Here is a 21,093-nt window from a genome sequence, read left to right on the forward strand (position 1 = left end):
TGGTTCGTAACACTAGTACTGTTTAAATGTTTATTAACAATTCTTGATCTTCACTAACATGTTAGCTACTAGCCTCATACGGCTATTAAGCACTTGAACTGTGGCTAGTATGCCTAAAAACCAAAATTTTTCATTTTATATCCTTTTTAAATGTTTACAGCCACATGTGGCTAACTACCATAGTGGACCTCACAGATCTACATCTTATTATCTGATAAAGTCAGATTCTTAAATGTAAGGAAACATTTCCTAACATCATGACATATTCAAATGTCTTATAACTGGTAAATTTACTTCTAATGCTTTAAACTCTTAATAAATTCTCCATTCTGTAATCACTTGGGAACAACTGAGAAACTTCTCTCACCTTCTTCGCATGAACACTTATCACTACAAAGAGAAACAGACATTTGCAAGGAAAACAAATGAATGTCGCACAACCATGTAAGATGTTAAGTGAGAAATCAAAGTGGATTTCTCTGGGTAGTCTGAATAAGTATCGTATCTTTATGCAGAAAGACCATATTTTGAGTAACCCCTTTAGAGAAGAGCCTAAAAAAAGCAAAAGAGGTTCATGAACGTGAATTTAAAGCAATGATTTAGTGATTTAATATTGTGGTATGGGAATACCTACACTAAATATATAACTCTAAAATGTCTTTTTAAAGACTTGGAAATTTAATAATCCTGGTTAACATTACTCCTATGCTTCAACAGGAAACAAAATTGCTAGTACACAATTCAGGAAGAAAATATGTCATCATAACTTATATGAAACTGTGGGAGCATTTAATGCATTTCTCCCTGTGTAGTGGAGTACAGGATATAGACTCTAGTCAGATCCAGGTTCTAACCCTAGCTCTATCACTAGAGCTAAGTGAGGGATTTTAAATAAATTGCATAATATCACTTACTGCTTTCTCAAACACAAAATAGGAAATACTTTTTATCTCATGTTGGAATTATTTTAAGAATTATGTAATAGTTCATTCAAAGATTCTGATGGGGGCCTAACATATAAAGGGTACTCTAATAAATATATATGTCTCTATATACCATTCTTCCCCTTTCCCATACAAAAAAAATTATTAATCCACAATTTTGTCATCCCTCGAGGGCCTACCTTTTCTTTACCTATGATATCCATCAGTCTCCCAGGAGTAGCACATAATATATTACAGCCTTGTACTATTTGTCGAATTGAATGACCCAACTGGGTTCCCCCATATATAACAACAGCTCTTACACAGGTCCTATTTACAAGAAAAATAAATGTTATTTTCCAGTTTTGTGAAAATTATACATCTGTTTCTAATGAACTATAAAAAGAAATCCATAAAGAAAAAAACTAATACATTCTCATTATCTAAAAAAAATTAAATTCTTCCCAAGAAGTTGAAAAAGAAATTAAAAATTATGAAAAAAAATCTGCAATCTATCCAAGCAACAGTTCTTCAAAAACAATGGTAAACACCAATACCACCCACAAAAACATTGACCAAAAACATGAACATGTGGTTCATAAGAAATACAACTGGCTTTTAAACATTTTTTTTAAGGTCAACATTACTTTAAAAAGGAAGACAAATTAAGACAAACATAACATTTTCCCTGAAGTGTAATAATACCATGTTAGCCACGGTGTCGGGAAACTGACACTTAATAGGATAAAATGAGACAGGCTCTTTCACAATTAGTCTCTATTAAAATTGTAAAAACTTCTCTCTTGTCCCAATAAATTCACATGTATGAATTTACCCTTTAAGTATGTCGCCACAAATGGGCAAAGATGAATTTACATAAATATTCACTGCCAACTATTTAGCATCAAAACAGTAGAAGAGATACTTGTGCACTCATCCCAAGAGATACTTGTGCATTCCCATAGAAAGGGCAACAGTTCCAGATTAACATTTACCATTAAAAAAAGAGAGTGACAACAGCTTAGTGTACTACCCACTTATTGGAAGAAGGATTAAAGTGCCTATGTGTGCACCAGCTGTTTTTACACTAATTCATATGAAACTGTTAACAGTGGTTAACTCTGAAGAGGAGAATTAAATAAGTTGGGGGGGGGGAGGGTTGTCAAGAGTGCAGGACAGTTTTATGTTGTAGGGGTTTTTTTAAGTTTACTTAGGTAATCTCTACACACCACATGGGGCTCAAACTCCCAACACTGAGATCAAGAGTTTCATTCTCTACCAACTGAGCCACCCAGGTACCCCCAAAATTTTATGTTTATTAAACAAACTCATTGCTTTAAACAGATTCTATTTTCTGCTATTGCTAGGCCTAAATAAAATAACACATTTAATATTTATAACTCAGCAAATGCTAAGTATTCAATAACTTCATTATTACCATTAGTATTCTAAGTGTACTATAACTTAACCAGTCCTTGACTGATAGGTATTTACTTTTCAGTTTTGCCATAATGTTGCAACAAATTTCCAGGTACAAAGATTCAATTTGTGCATGACCATTATCTGAATTTACCATGCATATGTTTTTGTTTTTAAAATAGTATTTGTTCAAGGGGCACAAAGGAGGAGACTTGTTGGGATGAGTACTGGGTGTTATATGTAGGTGATGAATCACTAGATTCTACTCCTGAAAACATTACTACACTATGTGTTAAATAACTTGGATGTAAATTTTAAAAAATTAATAAAGTTAATAAATAAAATGTTATTTTTTACTACTTGATTTAAAAGCCTAAAAGCAACACAGTACATGGGGATTATCAAGAAAAAACACTGTTATAAGCAATATATATCCACTTTCTTCAGGCTTTAAAGGATTTTTAGTAACTTTAGTTTTTTCTTCTCATTTTAAAATAAACTGACTCATAGAAAATAAAATATAACCATTTCTACATAAAAATCTGTAAAAAAAAAAAAAAAAACCCTATAAAAACAACACTAACATCCCATTAGATAAAGTGGTATACACCAATGTGTAATTAACAAACGAAAATTTATTAAGCATTCCAAAAGTAGTTTCGCCTTTTAAGTAAAAAAGTAAAGATACTTGTCCCTTTCCTCAAATATAGATCCTAACTCCCTTTCCCCTTAAGCGTGTGTTAAGGCTGGCTTCATAGGTGTGCAACCTGTGCAGTCACATAGGGTCCCAAGATAGGAAGAGTCCTTAGCTTGGTTTAATGCTCTGCTATATGCGGTCTTAAAATTCTTAATAATTTCTATTATTTTACTTTTATTTTTTTTAATGTTTATTTATTATTGAGAGACAGAGAGAAACAGAGCATGAGCAGGGGAGGGGCAGAGACAGGAGGAGACACAGAATCCGAAGCAGGTACCAGGCTCTGAGCTATCAGCACAGAGCCCGATGCAGGGCTTGAACTCACAAACCGTGAGATCATGACCTGAGCCGAAGTCAGATGCTTTACAGACTGAGCCACTCAGGCACTCCCATTTCTATGATTTTAGAGACAGAGAGTACATGCAGGGGAGAGGGGCAAAGGGACAGAGAGAGAGAACCCCAAGCAGGCTCCACACTTAGCGTGGAGCCCAATGTAGAGCTCAATCCCATGACCCTAGGATCATGACCCAAGTGAAAATCAAGAGTCAGAAAGCAGCTCAAACCGAATGAGCCACCCAGGTGACCCCCATAATAATTATTGAACAAAGGACCCTGCATTTCCATTTTGCACTGCTCAAGCAAATGACATGGCAGTCCTGGGGTACGGGGTAGACTTAGTAACTTGCTGAGTGATGAACACAATATGGCAGAAGTGACTCAGACTATTTTATACGAGACACTGTAGCCTCCTCCTTGCTCTTCCTCATTCATTGTGCTAAGCAAGCCAGTTGTCATTTCCTAAGGACAATCAAGCATCCTTATGGGACAGGTATAAACAAGTCTTCAGAAAACTACAATTCTGGCTGGTATCTTGTCTGCAATCTCCTACTCCTGAGAGAGACCTCAAGCAAGAAGCACTCAGCTAAACTCTTCCCCAACTCTTAATCCCCAGAAACTATTACACAGTATTTATCATTTTAACCAACTATGTTTTAGGTAATTTGTTAGGCAACAGATAATACCAAATGTTGGCAAAGTGTAGAGTGAACTGGCGTTCTCATACACTGCTAACAGAACTATCGGTACTGGCTTGAAGTTCATACCCTTTAACATTAAACTTATAAAAACCTACTTTAAGGAAAACTTAAAACATAAAAATAGAGAAAGTTTATTTAGCAATCTGCTCATTATGATTTTATTTATAGTAGTCCCAAACTAGAAACAACCGAAATGTGCCAAAATACAGAAATAAGATAATCTGAAAATGATTAAAAATTAGGTCTAATTATGAAATAAGCATCTTTTATATTATTAAATTATATTAAACAGTTTATTAAGAACACCCTAAGTGCATTAAACATGCATTAAAAACTACTAGAAAATATACCACCAATGTTTATTATGTATCTATTATCATCTGATTTATAAGCATGTTTCTCTAAAAATTTATTTTAATCTTTATTTTAGAGAGAGAGAGAGAGAGAGAGAGAGAGAGAGAGAGAGAGAGCACGCACATGCACTTGAGTGTGGGAGAGGCGGTGAGAGAGGGAGACACAGAATCCAAAGCAGGCTCCAGGCTCCCAGCTTTCAGCACTGAGCCTGATGCAGGGCTCGAACTCACGAATCGAGATATCCTGACCTGAGTGGAAGTCAGATGCTTAATTGACTGAGCCACTCAGGCGCCTCATGTTTCTTTTAAAAATAAAAATGAACTGGGATTCCAGGGCTCCTCATGTTTCTTTTAAAAATTAAAAAAAAAGCTGGGATTCCAGGGTGCCTGGGTGGCTCAGCAGCAAGGAATACCACAGAAAATGGTGGAAGAAAGCAGAATAAAAATAAAGCTCTGACTTAAAAAAAAAGAAAAAAAAGAAAAAAAAAAAGCAAGATTCAATCCATATGGAAAAAATAAGTTCTCCACTTGCAGAATTTGTAAAAGTTCTGTGCACCAGCCAGGTTCTCATTACTGCTAGGGCTGTGCCTACAAAAAGGCCATCTGTGCAATGTGTGGAAAAAAGGTTTTGGATACCAAAAACTACAAGCAAACATCTGTGTAGATGTGTCAATGACATCTCTGGCTTTTTGATTTTACTTTTTGCTTTGAATTTCCAAGGCATAACATAGATATTCAAGTTAAAAATAACACGTTTTAACACGATTAAAATCACACCATTGATTAGTTGACTAGTATTCTTTTCTTTTGCTTTCAAGAAGTTCTTAACAACAGTGTAACTACTACTATTCTGCCTTAGTTCTTTTCCTCACAAGCTTGTTGAACTAGCATAATTGGCCAACTTAATGAAAAATACTTTCCCAGTTCTGTATATACTTTTTATTTGTCATATTCATATAAGTCTTATCCTCACTCTCTACTTTATATATATCAGAGAACTGAGAAGGATATTACGACTGATATTTTGCTCTGACCATGCGACTTCTAACTCTTCCCTTATTCCCTTCTTGCTTGCATGGTTCTTAGAATGAGCAGTCTCTTTGTTAATTGCAGGTTCACAGGGCATTGAAGTATCCAAGACCACTATTGCTGAATTATTTGTTCTTGATACCAAAGTGCCAGTCCCTTTCCTACAAAAATACAGAGTCAGCCTGTGTCTGTCCAAATGAACACACTGAATTTCAGAAAAATACAGGTTATGCACATTACCTTGAATTTGAACGGTCATGAAAGCCAAAACAACAGTGTTCATCCATGGTAATGTGTAACAAATGAGTTACTACTCTTTAGGAAGTCTCCTTGAAACAAAAACCAAACTTTTCTTTTTTACCTTCCCTCCCTACCCCCAAAAAATAAATAGAACAAAACCAAAATAAACAGGTAAAACAAAACAAAACAACTTGGGGGCGCCTGGGTAGCCAGTCAATTAAGTGTCCAACTTCAAGTTAGGTCATGATCCTATGGGTTCAAGTCCCACATTGGGCTCTGCACTGACAGCTCAGAGCCTGAAGCCTGCTTCAGATTCTGTCTCCCTCTCTCTCTGCCCCTCCCTGGCTCACACTCTGTATCTCTGTCCCAAAAAAAAAAAAAATTGAAAAAAAATTGAAAAAAAAATTTTTTTTTTTTTTTAATTTTTTTTTTCAACGTTTTTTATTTTTTAGTTTTGGGACAGAGAGAGACAGAGCATGAACGGGGGAGGGGCAGAGAGAGAGGGAGACACAGAATCGGAAACAGGCTCCAGGCTCCGAGCCATCAGCCCAGAGCCTGACGCGGGGCTCGAACTCACAGACCGCGAGATCGTGACCTGGCTGAAGTCGGACGCTTAACCGACTGCGCCACCCAGGCGCCCCAAAATTGAAAAAAATTTTTAAATAAACTGGGATTCCATAAAGATTATAAAGAAAGCACATTTCAATCAATTACATTTCAATGCTAATTACATGGCTGCACTGAGTTCTTCTGAGAACTCCACTGAGACTTTAAGAAAAATCTCTAAAGAAAACCTTGTTTTGAATGGCATTCCAGGGTGCCTGGGGGCTCAGTCTGTTCTTGATTTTGGCTCAGGCTGTGATCTCATGGTTGTGAGATCAAGCCCCACACTGGGCTCTGTGCTGAGCATGGAGCCTGCTTCAGATTCTCTCTCTCCCTCTCTCACTGCCCTCCCGCCCTCAAAATAAATAAATACACATTTAAAAAAAAAAACGGATGGCATTCCAGATGTACATACCCAAAAGAAAATTTTCGGGCTTCCAAATAGATCTGACTGATCAACTCTCGAGTTGGTGCTACAATAATACACTCTGGTTCCTGCAGATCTTTGAAACGACTGGCTGTTATTCCATCACGCATCATATGTGCCAAAATTGGCAAGAGAAAAGCTGCCTAAAAGTTAAATTACATGGTATACGAATTTATAATACATCATCCTTCTCCCTGTAGAAATAAATCTATTCCTTATTTCCTTACAGTCTCTAGATTCTTCCTCCATCTTGCTGGTAAATTTAAGATGAGAGAAGAAAACAGTTTCAGTTCAGTGAGTTTTTAACACCTCAACTTTTATGCTCATTTACACAATATAAAATTTTTGATATTTTTCAGTTTTTTAAAAAGCACACGCATTGATTCTAAATAAATTAACATTAACTTATTTATAGAGGGGAATGTACATATAACTTGACGTAAATCATTGCATTTAGCAATTATTCTAAATCTGTCCTTTTGGAGTAGTGATAAAATTATCACTCCGAATTCATGACAAAAGTGTTACACAAACAGAGCAAAAATTGGGAAATCATTCATTTGGATTACTCACCCTTACTGAAGTTAATGGGGCAAAAGAAATGTTTTGTAATAGTTTTCTCATTAAGATACTAAAATCTACCTCCAAAGTAAGGTTTAAGTCACACATCAGCTGCTATATTATATAACTCACTTATTATCCCCTCAACTCTACTATGGAGGCTGATTAAGGTTAAAACAGCATGAACCAAAATTGCATGATTCAGAAAGGATAGTCTTTAAGACTCATCTCATGGAACCCTATTTAACAGACAGATCCCAGAGGTAAGTCTTAAGACCAGCCCGATCTCATCCGAGTTCTTTTGGATAGCATAACCTGAGGTTATTTTTATAACCTCTAGTGCTTTGACCCTCTATCATTTTATTTCGGATATTAACATGTTACAGAAGGAGTTGAGCACTCTTAAAAAAATGAATTAAACATTCATTTTGCTTCATTCAGAAGCAAAAAACATGAGTATTTATGACAGTTCATTGAAATTATCGATCTACCATTCAACCGAAAAGATTCAAACTACTTGAAAAAAAATTAAGTTCAAAAACTATTAATAGTTTGATTATGGAGAATACATGTTGGAAAAGGACTTACAGTCTTTCCAGACCCTGTCTGAGCACATGCCATCAAATCTCGCCCTGCTAGTATAATAGGAATACTGTATTTCTGCACAGGAGTAAGCTTAGTATAACCAGCTTTAGCAATGTTGTTATTCAGTGTCTGACAGAGATTAGCTTCCTCAAAAGTCTAAAAAAAAAAAAAACAAGGCAGGGGAGTGGGGGGGGGGGGCAGTGATTAAATTCCATATATCACACGCAGATCATCCCATAAACATATCCCATTTGAGTTATTCTCACGTTTTTGTTAATTCCATTCTATATACTAAACTTACTTTACCAATATGCCCCTACTCAAAAGTAATAAACAGAGCCTATATATTATTACTTCATAGAATTAAAGAATATTCCCTATAGATACTAGTTCTAAAAACATTTTTTCTGATCTCTCAAAACCTGTGAAATACAAATACTCTGACCAGTAATAATGGCTCATTAATCAACAGGGGACTGTAAGCTCCCCTACTCCTTAGAAAATCATTCTCCTAAAACAGACTTTCTCAAATATTTAGGAAGCAGACATCTTGAATCTCTAGAAAAATATCCTTTTTAGTAGATTTAAATGAAGTTCTCATCCTGGTTTGGGAATGTGGAGATGAAATTTAATACTCTTTCAACATAGTTATTAATTCTACTGTACATGGTAGATATGGTTCTTAATTTCTAACCTAAGCCATTAAGTGCTAAAAATGAGATTTTTATATTATTTCACATCAACCTATGGAAATGTACCAACTATTTTAAAAACAAAGTTTCCTACACAGTCAATAAAGATATAATTATTACACTGACCAGAATTGCTGGTGGTGCATCATGTCCAGATACTTCTACAAGAATAGTATCATATTTGTCAAAGTTTATGCCTGTCTGATAATGTGCAAAGATGGAATCCTCATCCTCAGGTGGCGGAGGTGGTATGTAGGTCACCTTTGGTCCTTAGAATTCAAATAAAATAAAGAGCTTACATCACAAGGACCAGAAGAAAAGAGGGAAAACAAGAACTGAATATCAAATTTTAAATGCTGTAGAACTTCCCAATGTTTACCATTCAACTTTTCACTTCAAATAAAAAAAAGTCAACTCTGCTTTTAAGTATTTTTCATTTTTATTAAAATACAATAGAAATTCATGGCATCACACAAAAATTAGTATACCTTGAGTATCACCACTTTCTCCTCCTTCAGCTTCTGACTTCCAAGAATCTTAAAGGCAATCAAACCAAAACAAGATATAAATGGTTTTTATTTTTTAATTGAAGGGTAAAAGAATTTTGACCATAAAAATCAAATACTTTATCTAAAGTAAAACTTACTTTTTCCAGAGCCTGTTATTACTTCTTCATTTAAACCTTTGTAACCACCTAATTAAAAAAAATCCATACTGACAATTAGTCAAGATAAAAGGCTGTGCACATCTTTATTTTCATTGCTTGTTTTCAAAGAAAGTAAGTTCTAAAAATGAACAGACATCTTTAAAGTCCCTTCACACAAACAAGAAAATTTTGATAAATAAAATCCTTAACAATTTTAGGTTTAACAATTAGGCTAACAATTAGGTTAACCTTAATTAGGTTTCCTTAATACTCAAAATGCTGATTTCATGCAGCTGATACTGTTATATATTATTAGTTTTTGTTTCAGCTGTTCTGTCCCTTTCCTAATTCCTATACTCCTCAGCAAAGGAATCTATTTTCTAAAATGAACTAAAAGTCCATCTGTATTGGGGTATCCCCACTACTATTCCCAGGTTGTATGATTCAGTAGGACTCAGAAACTATTATAGTCATACTCACAATTATGATTTATTACAAAGGACAGAAAGTAACATCAGCAAAGGAAAAAGGTGTATGGGGCAAAATCCAAAGATAACCAGACATAAGCTTCCAAGAGTCCGCTCCCAGTGGTGTCACACAGGACTAATTTCCCTAGCCCCAAGTTGTAACAACACCTTGGAAACACTGCCTACCAGAGCAGCTCATCAGAGACTCAGTACTCACTGTTTTTATTAGGGGCTGATAATGTAGCCACTTTCTGCCTCGCAAATACCAGGCAGAAATTTCAGACTCTCAAAAGAAAAGAAGGTATTAAAACTACATTGTTGGGGCATCTGGGTGGCTCTGTTGGCTGGGTGGCTCAGTTCATGAGAACTCATGATCTCATGGCTCATGAGTTCAAGCCTGGTGTGGGGCTCCATGCTGACAGCTCAGAGCCTGGAGCCTGCCTCAGATTCTGTGTCTCCCTCTCTCTGCCCCTACCCTGTTTGCGCTTTGTCTCTCTCAAAAATAAACATTAAAAAAATTAAAAAAAAAAACAAAAAAAAAAAAACCTACATTGTTGTACTAACAATTCAGGCACAGTAAGCCATTCTTACACTACTCAGGGTGGTGAGAACCCTCCCTAAATCCAATTTCCCGAATACTAGACAAAGAACAACCTTGTAAGCAGGACATTCAAAGAACAGTCAGGACTGTTACGTTAACTCTTTTCCATACAATACCCTATGGTTTTTAGACAATAGTTATCTATTGTGCCACTTTCAGGTATTGTCAGAAAAAAAGAGTAAGGACTGCACTAGATTTAAAAATCTAACAAGATACATTTTTACATGTAAGCTAATTTTGTCCTGAACATCCTTGTCCAAACAAGATTTGAGCATTTGTAAATATGGTTTAACTAGCCATTAGTAACCTCTTTCTATAATGAAGAATCTAAGAATCAAGAGGGTAGAACAGAGGCAGCTCAAAGGAACTGTCTCTTTGAATGCTCTGAGAGTACTAATGATCACTGAGGATTTTTCAGAGAAATAAAACAAGCTTTATTGTTTTCCTGGTCAGGAAAGCATTTTAACTTTTATGACATTTAAATATTTCTAACTCTAAAAAAATTTTTCATAGTACAAAATCATGTATACTCGACACTGTTTATCCCTTTTACCAAATCAAATCAAATAACTATCTCATAAGAAAACACAGTTTTGTTTTTTTTAATTTATTTTGAGAGAGGGGGCAGGGAGGGCAGGAGTGTTGTCAGGGCAGAGCCCAAACAAGGCTGGAACTCACAAACCATGAGATAATGACCTGAGCCAAAATCAAGAGTCAGATGTTTAACCCACTAAGCCACCCAGACGCCCCCCAAAACATACTGTCTTAAGAACTTATACATACATATTTCAATCTTCAACATCTGCACAGTATCCCATTTTATGGTTATATTATTTAGTAAACCATTATTTATTGATGAATTCTGGTTGACTTTCAGTTTTTACTTATTATAAATGAAGCTTCAGTGAACACCCTTGTGCATACACTGAGCAAATACATCAATGATATATAATTCCTATAATGGAACTGCTATACTGAGGAGTATTAAGTAACTCCCAAAACAGGCAGAGAAAATGTATATTCCTCAAAGTGTATAAAAGTACTAACAGTTACTTTTAACATCAAAAATTAAATTTGGTTATTATATAATGCCCTTCTCATCTCTTGTTACAGCCTTTAATTTAAAGTCTAGTTTGTTTGATATAAGTATGGCTACTCCAGCTGGAACAGCTAACAATTATAAATGTCTATGCGCCAAATACAGGAGCCCCCAGATATATAAAACAATTACTCACAAACATAAGCAACTTTATTGATAAGAATGTGGTAATTGCAGGGAACTTTAACACCCCACTTACAGAAATAGATAGATCATCTAGACACACCATCAATAAAGAAACAAGGGCCCTGAATGATACATTGGATCAGATAGACTTGACAGATATATTGAGAACTCTGCATCCCAAAGCAACAGATATACTTTCTTCTCAAGTGCACATGGAACCTTCTCCAAGATAGATCACATACTGGGTCACAAAACAGACCTTCGTAAGTATACAAGAATTGAAATCATTCCATGCACACTTTCAGACCACAGTGCTATGAAGCTTGAAATCAACCACAGGAAAAAGTCCGGAAAACCTCCAAAAGCATGGAGGTTAAAGAACACCCTACTAAAGAATAAGTGGGTCAACCAGGCAATTAGAGAAGAAATTTAAAAATATATGGAAACAAACGAAAATGAAAATACAACAATCCAAACGCTTTGGGACGCAGCAAAGGCAGTCCTGAGAGGAAAATACATTGCAATCCAGGCCTATCTCAAGAAACAAGAAAAATCCCAAATACAAAATCTAACAGCACACCTAAAGGAGATAGAAGCAGAACAGCAAAGACAGCCTAAACCCACCAGAAGAAGAGAAATAATAAAGATCAGAGCAGAAATAAACAATATAGAATCTAAAAAAACTGTAGAGCAGATCAATGAAACCAAGAGTTGGTTTTTTGAAAAAATAAACAAAATTGATAAACCTCCAGCCAGGCTTCTCAAAAAGAAAAGGGAGAGGACCCAAATAGATAAAATCATGAATGAAAATGGAATTATTACAACCAATTCCTCAGAGATACAAGCAATTATCAGGGAATACTATGAAAAATTATATGCCAACAAACTGGACAACCTGGAAGAAATGGACAAATTCCTAAACACCCACACTCTTCCGAAACTCAATCAGGAGGAAATAGAAAGCTTGACAGACCCATAACCAGCGAAGAAATTGAATCAGTCATCAAAAATCTCCCAACAAATAAGAGTCCAGGACCAGATGGCTTCCCAGGGGAGTTCTACCAGACATTTAAAGCAGAGATAATACCTATCCTCCTCAAGCTATTCCAAAAAATAGAAAGGGAAGGAAAACTTCCAGACTCATTCTGTGAAGCCAGTATTACTTTGATTCCTAAACCAGAGAGACCCAGTAAAAAAAGAGAACTACAGGCCAATATCCCTGATGAATATGGATGCAAAAATTCTCAGTAAGACACTACCAAATCGAATTCAAAAGCATATAAAAAGAATTATTCACCATGATCAAGTGGGATTCATTCCTGGGATGCAGGGCTGGTTCAACATTCGCAAATCGATCAACGTGATACATCACATTAATAAAAGAAAAGATAAGAACCATAGGATCCTGTCAATCGATGCAGAAAAAGCATTTGACAAAATTCAGCATCCTTTCTTAATAAAAACCCTCGAGAAAGTCGGGATAGAAGGAACATACTTAAAGATCATAAAAGCCATTTATGAAAAGCCCACAGCTAACATCATCCTCAATGGGGAAAAACTGAGAGCTTTTTCCCTGAGATCAGAAACACAAAAGGGATGTACACTCTCACTGCTGTTGTTTAACATAGTGTTGGAAGTTCTAGCATCAGCAATCAGACAACAAAGGCATCAAAATTGGCAAAGATGAAGTTAAGCTTTCACTTTTTGCAGATGACATGATATTATACATGGATAATCCGACTTACTCCACCAAAAGTCTGCTAGAACTGATACATGAATTCAACAAAGTCGCAGGATACAAAATCAATGTACAGAAATCAGTTGCATTCTTATATACTAATAACGAAGCAAAAGAAAGACAAATAAAGAAGCTGATCCCATTCACAATTGCACCAAGAAGCATAAAATACCTAGGGATAAACCTAACCAAAGATGTAAAAGATCTGTATGCTGAAAACTATAGAAAACTTATGCAGGTAATTGAAGAAGATATAAAGAAATGGAAAGACATTCCCTGCTCATGGATTGGAAGAATAAATATTGTCAAAATGTCAATACTACCCAAAGCTATCTACACATTCAATGCAATCCCAATCAAAATTGCACCAGCATTCTTCTCGAAACTAGAACAAGCCATCCTAAAATTCATATGGAACCACAAAAGGCCCCGAATAGCCAAAGTAATTTTGAAGAAGAAGACCAAAGCAAGAGGCATCACAATCCCAGACTTTAGCCTCTACTACAAAGCTGTCATCATCAAGACAGCATGGTATTGGCACAAAAACAGACACATAGACCAATGGAATAGAATAGAAACCCCAGAACTAGACCCACAAACGTATGGCCAACTAACCTTTGACAAAGCAGGAAAAAAGACAGTCTCTTTAACAAATGGTGCTGGGAGAACTGGACAGCAACATGCAGAAGATTGAAACTAGACCACTTTCTCACACCATTCAGAAAAATAAATTCAAAATGGATAAAGGACCTGAATGTGAGACAGGAAACCATCAAAACCCTAGAGGAGAAGGCAGGAAAAAACCTCTCTGACTTCAGCCGTAGCAATTTCTTACTTGACACATCCCCAAAGGCAAGGGAATTAAAAGCAAAAATGAACTACTGGGATCTTATGAAGATAAAAAGCTTCTGCACAGCAAAGGAAACAATCAACAAAACGAAAAGGCAACCAACAGAATGGGAAAAGATATTTGCAAATGACATATCAGACAAAGGGCTAATATCCAAAATCTATAAAGAGCTCACCAAACTCCACACCTGAAAAACAAATAATCCAGTGAAGAAATGGGCAGAAAACATGAATAGACACTTCTCTCAAGAAGACATCCAGATGGCCAACATGCACATGAAAAGATGCTCAACGTCGCTCATCAGGGAAATACAAATCAAAACTACACTCAGATATCACCTCACGCCAGTCAGAGTGGCCAAAATGAACAAATCAGGAGACTATAGACGCTGGAGAGGATATGGAGAAACGGGAACCCTCTTGCACTGTTGGTGGGAATGCAAACTGGTGCAGCCGCTCTGGAAAACAGGGTGGAGGTTCTTCAAAAAATTAAAAATAGACCTACCCTATGACCCAGCAATAGTACTGCTAGGAATTTACCCAAGGGATATAGGAGTACTGATGCATAGGGGCACTTGTACCCTAATGTTTATAGCAGCACTCTCAACAATAGCCAAATTATGGAAAGAGCCTAACTGTCCATCAACTGATGAATGGATAAAGAAATTGTGGTTTATATACACAATGGAGTAGTATGTGGCAACGAGAAAGAACGAAATATGGCCCTTTGTAGCAATGTGGATGGAACTGGAGAGTGTGATGCTAAGTGAAATAAGCCATACAGAGAAAGACAGATACCATATGTTTTCACTCTCATGTGGATCCTGAGAAACTTAACAGAAACCCATGGGGGAGGGGGAGGAAAAAAAAAAAAAAAGAGGTGAGAGTGGGAGAGAGCCAAAGCATAAGAGACTCTTAAAAACTGAGAACAAACTGAGGGTTGATGGGGGGTGGGAGGTAGGGGAGGGTGGGTGATGGGTATTGAGGAGGGCACCTTTTGGGATGAGCACTGGGTGTTTTATGGAAACCAATTTGGCAATAAATTTCATATATTGAAAAAAATTAGATTAAAAAAAATTAAATTTGGATTACAATAATGTTAACCCCTTGTAGGTAAACCAAGTAAAAACTCACCTTGTCCACTTCCACTGCCACTTCTGCTTTGGTAAGTGTCACCATTACCTGTAAGGCATTGTTCTGCAGATTACTTAGACATATAGCTATTTCTATTCAAATACTGAGTACTGAGGATACCTGGTCCCTTTGTCCATCCATCTCTTAATTCTACATTTAATATAAATCTTTTCCTCATGTGAACACTTTAAAACCTTCATTTTTTTTTTTTGAGAGAGAGTTTTAAGTTCACAGAAAAATTGAGAGAAAGGAACAGAGATTTCTCTGATACCTCCCTCCTGCCCTCACATTTTAACAGCCTCCCCCATTATCAACATTAAAAGTTTATCATATTAAAAGTTTACAGTAGGGCTCACATTCGGTGTTATACATTCTATGGGTTTTAAAAAACATAAAATGACTTGTATCCACCGTTGATGTATCATACAAAGTATTTTCACTGTTCTAAAAATCCTTCATACTATTCCTTCCTGCCCCCAACCCCTGGCAACCACTATTCTTTTTACCCTTCTCCAAAGTTGTTCCTTTTCCAGAATGTCTTAAAGTTGGAAAGTATTTAGTAAGTAGCCTTTTCAGATTGGCTTCTTTCACTTAGTAACATGCATTTAGGGTTTCTACAGGTCTTTTCATAGTTTGATGGCTCATTTCCTTTTAGTACTGAATAACAGTCTATGGTTTGGATGTACCAGTATATACACATTTGCACATTTTTATCAACAATGTGTTGCTGTGTTTTTTCATTTTCTCCTCAAATCACCTAAAGAGTTCTTTCTTTGAAACCACTGCAAACTTCATTTTCCTTCCTCCAATTCAAGCTATATTTATACATCAAATTAACTGGTAAGAGAGAAGAAATAATTCACAGTGCACAAATTTTATAAGGAAGGCAAAACTGCCCATGTATAAAAAGCAGATCTAAAAATCATAGAAAGTTATGAGCTAACCAAGTATACTTAAATACATCTATTAGTTTACTAATTGTAGAGCTAAAAACATATATGAATGTTTAACATTCAATAAGAAATTCTATTTCTCACCTGCACCACTTAAAGATGGTCTTCTAGAACCAAAAAGGCCACCAGTGCACTGCATTCCCTCATCTTGTTCATATTCACTATCTGTATTTGTACATAATGAGATTATATTACTTTTAAGAGGTTTTAAAATGATAAAGAGAAGAAAATCTAAAAGAGAGACAAGAAAATCAAGTGATAGTGCCAGAAGTTAAAGATGTGAGGCAAAACAGTTTAAATTGTAAAGGAATCACAATGAGCATTTTTCTAAGAATCACACAAAGGATTTCTCCATAAATTATTTCTTTGAATTACAAATGACTTCCTCAAAACTTTTATTAAAATTATTTTTTAAAAAAGTTAGGGCCAATACTATGTTAAAATATCATATAAGCAAAAGTTAAACAACCTCCCAAAAATAGCACTGCTACTGCCCCAGAAACTTCACATTGCATAGCCTTTTTGCTTATTCTCCGGAACAGTACCCGCTTGCTCCCACTGTTGCTAAATCAAACCTTACAAGTCCTGAACAACCCCTAGACCCTTACACTTTTTTAAAAGTGAGAATTCACTAATCTCCTATACATCTATTAAATTATTACAGATTTAGTTTTGACTTCCAAAACCACGCATCCTTCCTCTTCCATTAAGAGACACACGCAATCCAGCAGTGACTTCTGAAGTCAATACCCCTAGCTCTAAGAAACGATGGCTGGAGTAAGTTGTTAGAAAGCCAAACTGGTAGAAGAGGGTATAAAGGAGGGTACAGTCTTAGAGAAGGCTACCTATTTCTAAGGTTGGCTTTTATGATGAAGGCTTTAAAACAGTAATATTAGGCACTTGGGTGGCTCAGCTGGCTGAGCACCCTACTCTTGGTTTTGGCTCACGTCATGATCTCACAGTTTGTGAGTATGAGCCCTGCATTGCGCTCTGTGTGGACAGAGCAGAGTCCACTTGGAATTCTCTCTTTACCCCCACCCCTTTCCCGCTCTCTCCCTCTCTCAAAATAAATAAATAAACTCTAAAAAAAAAAAAAAAAAAGTAAGATTAAAGAGCTGAGTCACACAAACTTCTATAAAGACTCATCTATTCCAACAGGTATGCAATTAGATATGTGTCTAAAAATGTCATATATAATGTAAGCAATTATATACCAGCTACAGTGTAAGCTCTTCTCATATAATCCTCTCAACAAGCTTAACCGATAGGTTTTATTTTTTATCATTTCCTTCTTAACAGATAAAGCACACCATTTGCAATTCACTACTAACTTGAACTTCCTAGACCAAATCCTCCACGGCAACCTCGGAAACCACCTCTTCCACCTCTTCCACCTCTTCTGGATGACCCTGAAGCTTCTGAATCATTTCCATCTTGATAGCCTATAATATGAAAACACACACAAGAACAACACAAAATAACAACAAAGAAATCTTGGAGAAATGGTGTCCAAATTTATTTTAAGCCTTGCATAATTCAGTAACTTTAAATATTTTAAGGCATTAATAGTTACTAAAAAGAAATGCCATATTTGACCTATAAATGTTCAACTTTGGGGCACCTGGGTGGCTCAGATGGTTAAGCGTCCAACTTTGGCTCAGGTCATGATCTCGCAATCTTTGAGTTCGAGCCCCGTGTCCGGCTCTGTGCTGACAGCTCGGAGCCTGGAGCCTGCTTCAGATTCTGTGTCTCCCTCTCTCTCTCCCCCTTTCCCCACTCATGCTCTGTCTCTGAATCTGTCTGTCTCTCTCTGTTAAAAATAAACATTAAATGTTCAACTTTACTACCATAAACAGATATAGCTACAATTTAAAAAAAGAAAAAACCCACTGTTTTCTGAGAATCAAAACGAAAAATAACCAGAGGTAGTTAGTTGGCTGGCTCAGTCAGTAGAGCTTGTGACTCTATTCCAGAGTCTTGAGTTCAAGCCCCACGTTGAGAGGAAGAGTTTACTTGAAAAAAAAATTTTTTTTGACGAAAAAACTGTCACTTGCAAAACACTGAAAATTACCACAAATGTATCATTAACAACATTTCTACAATGCACAGAAGCATTAGTAAATCTAGGCTTACATTGTTCTTTACAGAAAACAGTAAAACATCTTACTCAAAGCAGAGACATATAGACATATACAAAGCCTGATTTCCTACTATAAACACTTTAAATTCAATTAAAAACCAAAAATCAGTATAAATATTTCAAGTAACATATCCCACCTAAGGCAGAACGAGGTCAATTCAAAACCAAAACGTCAACTGGGCAGAAAATAAAGAGAGATTCAATTTATGAACTTGCCACTATTTACAAAGAAACTTCTCAATAAAGGTAAAAATTCTACCTGTATTTCTTGATACTGAATTATATATGTTTTTAAAGCCTATTTATAAAATAGGGCAGACTTAATTCAAGGTAGATTCATGGTGATACATCTACAACCTCAAACTTAGATTCCTCAATCTAGCAACAATCGCTTTATCAATACTTATATCCACCTTTTCTAAATTATTTGTGCCTCTTTATCTTTGAATAAACCTTGTTAGAGTTTATCTCTTCTCAAGAAACAGTTTATTTTTTTGACCCGCGTCTTTTTAAGGTATGTTACTTTGGTGTGAGCACATGAATAATAAAATGAAAACCTATAGACCTACTAGCCAGCTTAAAACTAAAAACGTTCCCAGGGCACCAGGGTAGCTCAGCTGGTCCACCCCAGTCCAACTTCAGTTCAGGTCATGCTAAGTTCATGGGTTCAAGGCCCAAGTCGGGGTGTGTGCTGACAAGCGTGAAACCTGCTTCAGATCTGTCTCCCTCTCTCTCTGCCCTTCCCCAGCTTATGCTGTCTCTCAAAAATAAATATATTAAAAAAAAAACAAACTAAAAATATTCCCAAGACCTAGGGAGACCATGTGTAGTCTTTCACCCTATGTTTCCCCCTTCCTCAACCAATATCCTGATTTGTTTCTCATTTCCTTGCTCCTAATTTTACCAACTATGTGCATATCTTTATGCAACATATTGTTCAGTTTGTTTGAGCTTTATATAATGGAATCTTATAGAACATGTATTTTTTATCTTGCTTCCTTTTATTCAACTTTTTGTTGATGCATACTTCATTCACTTTTAGTGCTGAATAACACTCCACTGTATCTGTTTCATTCATGTCTATTTTCTTTTTAACTTCCTTCTACTGAGTTTTTTAATTACTTAAGTTGAATACATTAATTTCTTTTCTACTCAATGCATTTAAGACTACAAAAATTCCTCAAAAAGTCAGCTGCTTTAGCTGTATCCCTTAAGTTTTGATGTTTTTACTGCCCATTCAGTTCTAAATACTTTATTATTTCCATGTGAATTTTCAGAAATTGAGAAATTCAGTTTCCAAACCACAAGGGTTAGGCTTTTCATTATGGATTTCTGTTTTCACAATACTTTAACAAGAGGACATAGCATATGATAAATTCTACAGTATATTGTGAGACTTCCTTTTGGCCTTAATTTATGGCAAAATTATATCTATTTTCTAGATGCTGTAAAAGAATGTATAAAAGAAGGGTGTGTATTATTCCAAACAGAAATATTAAATCAGGCTTAATAACTAGTATTCAAATCTACCGTAGTCTCTATAGTCTTACTCATTTCTGGTCTGCTCATTCTATCAGTTTGTAACGGAAAAATGGTTTAAACCTAAGATTAATGGTTTAACTAGAATTTGCAATTTTTTTCCACGTAATTATGTCTACTTTTGCTTTATATACATAAGAATATATTGTTAGATTTCAAACCATGTTCCAAACTGTAATATTTTCCCAGTGAACATGCCTTTTATCATTAGGTAATTATTTCTTTATCCCTAATATGTCTGCTTTAGTCTATTTTGTCTCCTATTTCTATACCAGCTTTTGGGGGTTCATATTGGACTGACATTTTTCTCTTTATTTGCAACTCTGCACTGAAATACATGTAACTATACACATATTATGATTACTGACATTGATTTCTTACTTCTTTCATCCTCTTTTGTGTTTTCTCTTTCCTGAGTTTTTTTCAACTTTTTTTGTTCTTTCTGCCCTTCTGTTAGATTTCCCAAATGCTACATTTTATGCTTTTACTGACATCCTTCAATCTCACCATGAATATTTTATAAATATTTAAATTAGGGGAATCTGGGTGGCTTAGTCAGTTAAGCATCCAACTTCAGCTCAGGTCATGATCTCACAGTTCATGGGTTTGAGCCCTGCATCAGGCTCTGGGCTGACAGCTCAATGCCTGGAGCCTGCTTCAGATTCTGGGTCTCCCTCTCTCTCTGTCCCTCCCCCCGCTTGTGCTCTCTCTCTCTCGCTCTCTCAAAAATAAACATCAAAAACAAATTTTTTAATAAAAAATTAAAAAATAAATTATCTTCAACCTTGTCTATTTACTACAAAGTCCTGCCCTTCTACTGGATTTCCTCCACTAGTGAGTTATACATCATGTACTTTTTCTTATTATCTTTCAGTTTTACCATTTTTAAGAAATCCTGAAATTAGTTTCAATCCATTCTCTTTCCTACTGAGGTGACAAAGAACTAAAGTATTTCATTTGTTAGTATGTTGGTTCTTTGTTTCTATAACACCTAAATTAATTACCATCATTTATTACTATCTTCTACAAGCAATACTTACCTAGGCTTACCAAGACGCTTACCATTTTTAAAACGTGTATTTATTTAGTTTTGTTCATCATTGCTTCCTACTTCTTTGTTGCAGTTTCCTCTTACTAGTAAATATGATTTAGTAGTTGTTTCCTCAGTGGTATGACAGCACTAAACACTATCTTTACCTCAGTGGTATTATTTCTCTCTGATAACTAAATTTTCC

General features: G+C 35.8%; 1 protein-coding gene across 3 annotated transcripts in view; it reads right to left on the minus strand.

Annotated features, from left to right (window-relative positions):
- DDX4 (DEAD-box helicase 4) overlaps positions 1-21,093 on the minus strand; it is an 82,114-nt gene that overhangs the window by 14,191 nt on the left and 46,830 nt on the right. For 2 of the 3 annotated variants that reach the window (XM_019414268.2, XM_019414266.2), the window contains exons 8-16: positions 17,511-17,621; positions 16,264-16,344; positions 15,227-15,289; positions 9,213-9,260; positions 9,055-9,102; positions 8,693-8,835; positions 7,878-8,030; positions 6,717-6,871; positions 1,124-1,253 (exon numbers count right to left, since the gene is read on the minus strand). In XM_019414268.2, coding sequence (XP_019269813.2) covers positions 1,124-1,253; positions 6,717-6,871; positions 7,878-8,030; positions 8,693-8,835; positions 9,055-9,102; positions 9,213-9,260; positions 15,227-15,289; positions 16,264-16,344; positions 17,511-17,621 — 932 coding nt within the window. The remainder of the gene's footprint in view (positions 1-1,123; positions 1,254-6,716; positions 6,872-7,877; positions 8,031-8,692; positions 8,836-9,054; positions 9,103-9,212; positions 9,261-15,226; positions 15,290-16,263; positions 16,345-17,510; positions 17,622-21,093) is intronic. The other variant, XM_019414267.2, reaches the window with a different exon arrangement.

The sequence above is a fragment of the Panthera pardus genome, unplaced genomic scaffold (assembly GCF_024362965.1).
Source record: "Panthera pardus isolate Hobbes unplaced genomic scaffold, ASM2436296v1 HiC_scaffold_2, whole genome shotgun sequence".
Classification (NCBI taxonomy): Eukaryota; Metazoa; Chordata; class Mammalia; order Carnivora; family Felidae; genus Panthera; species Panthera pardus.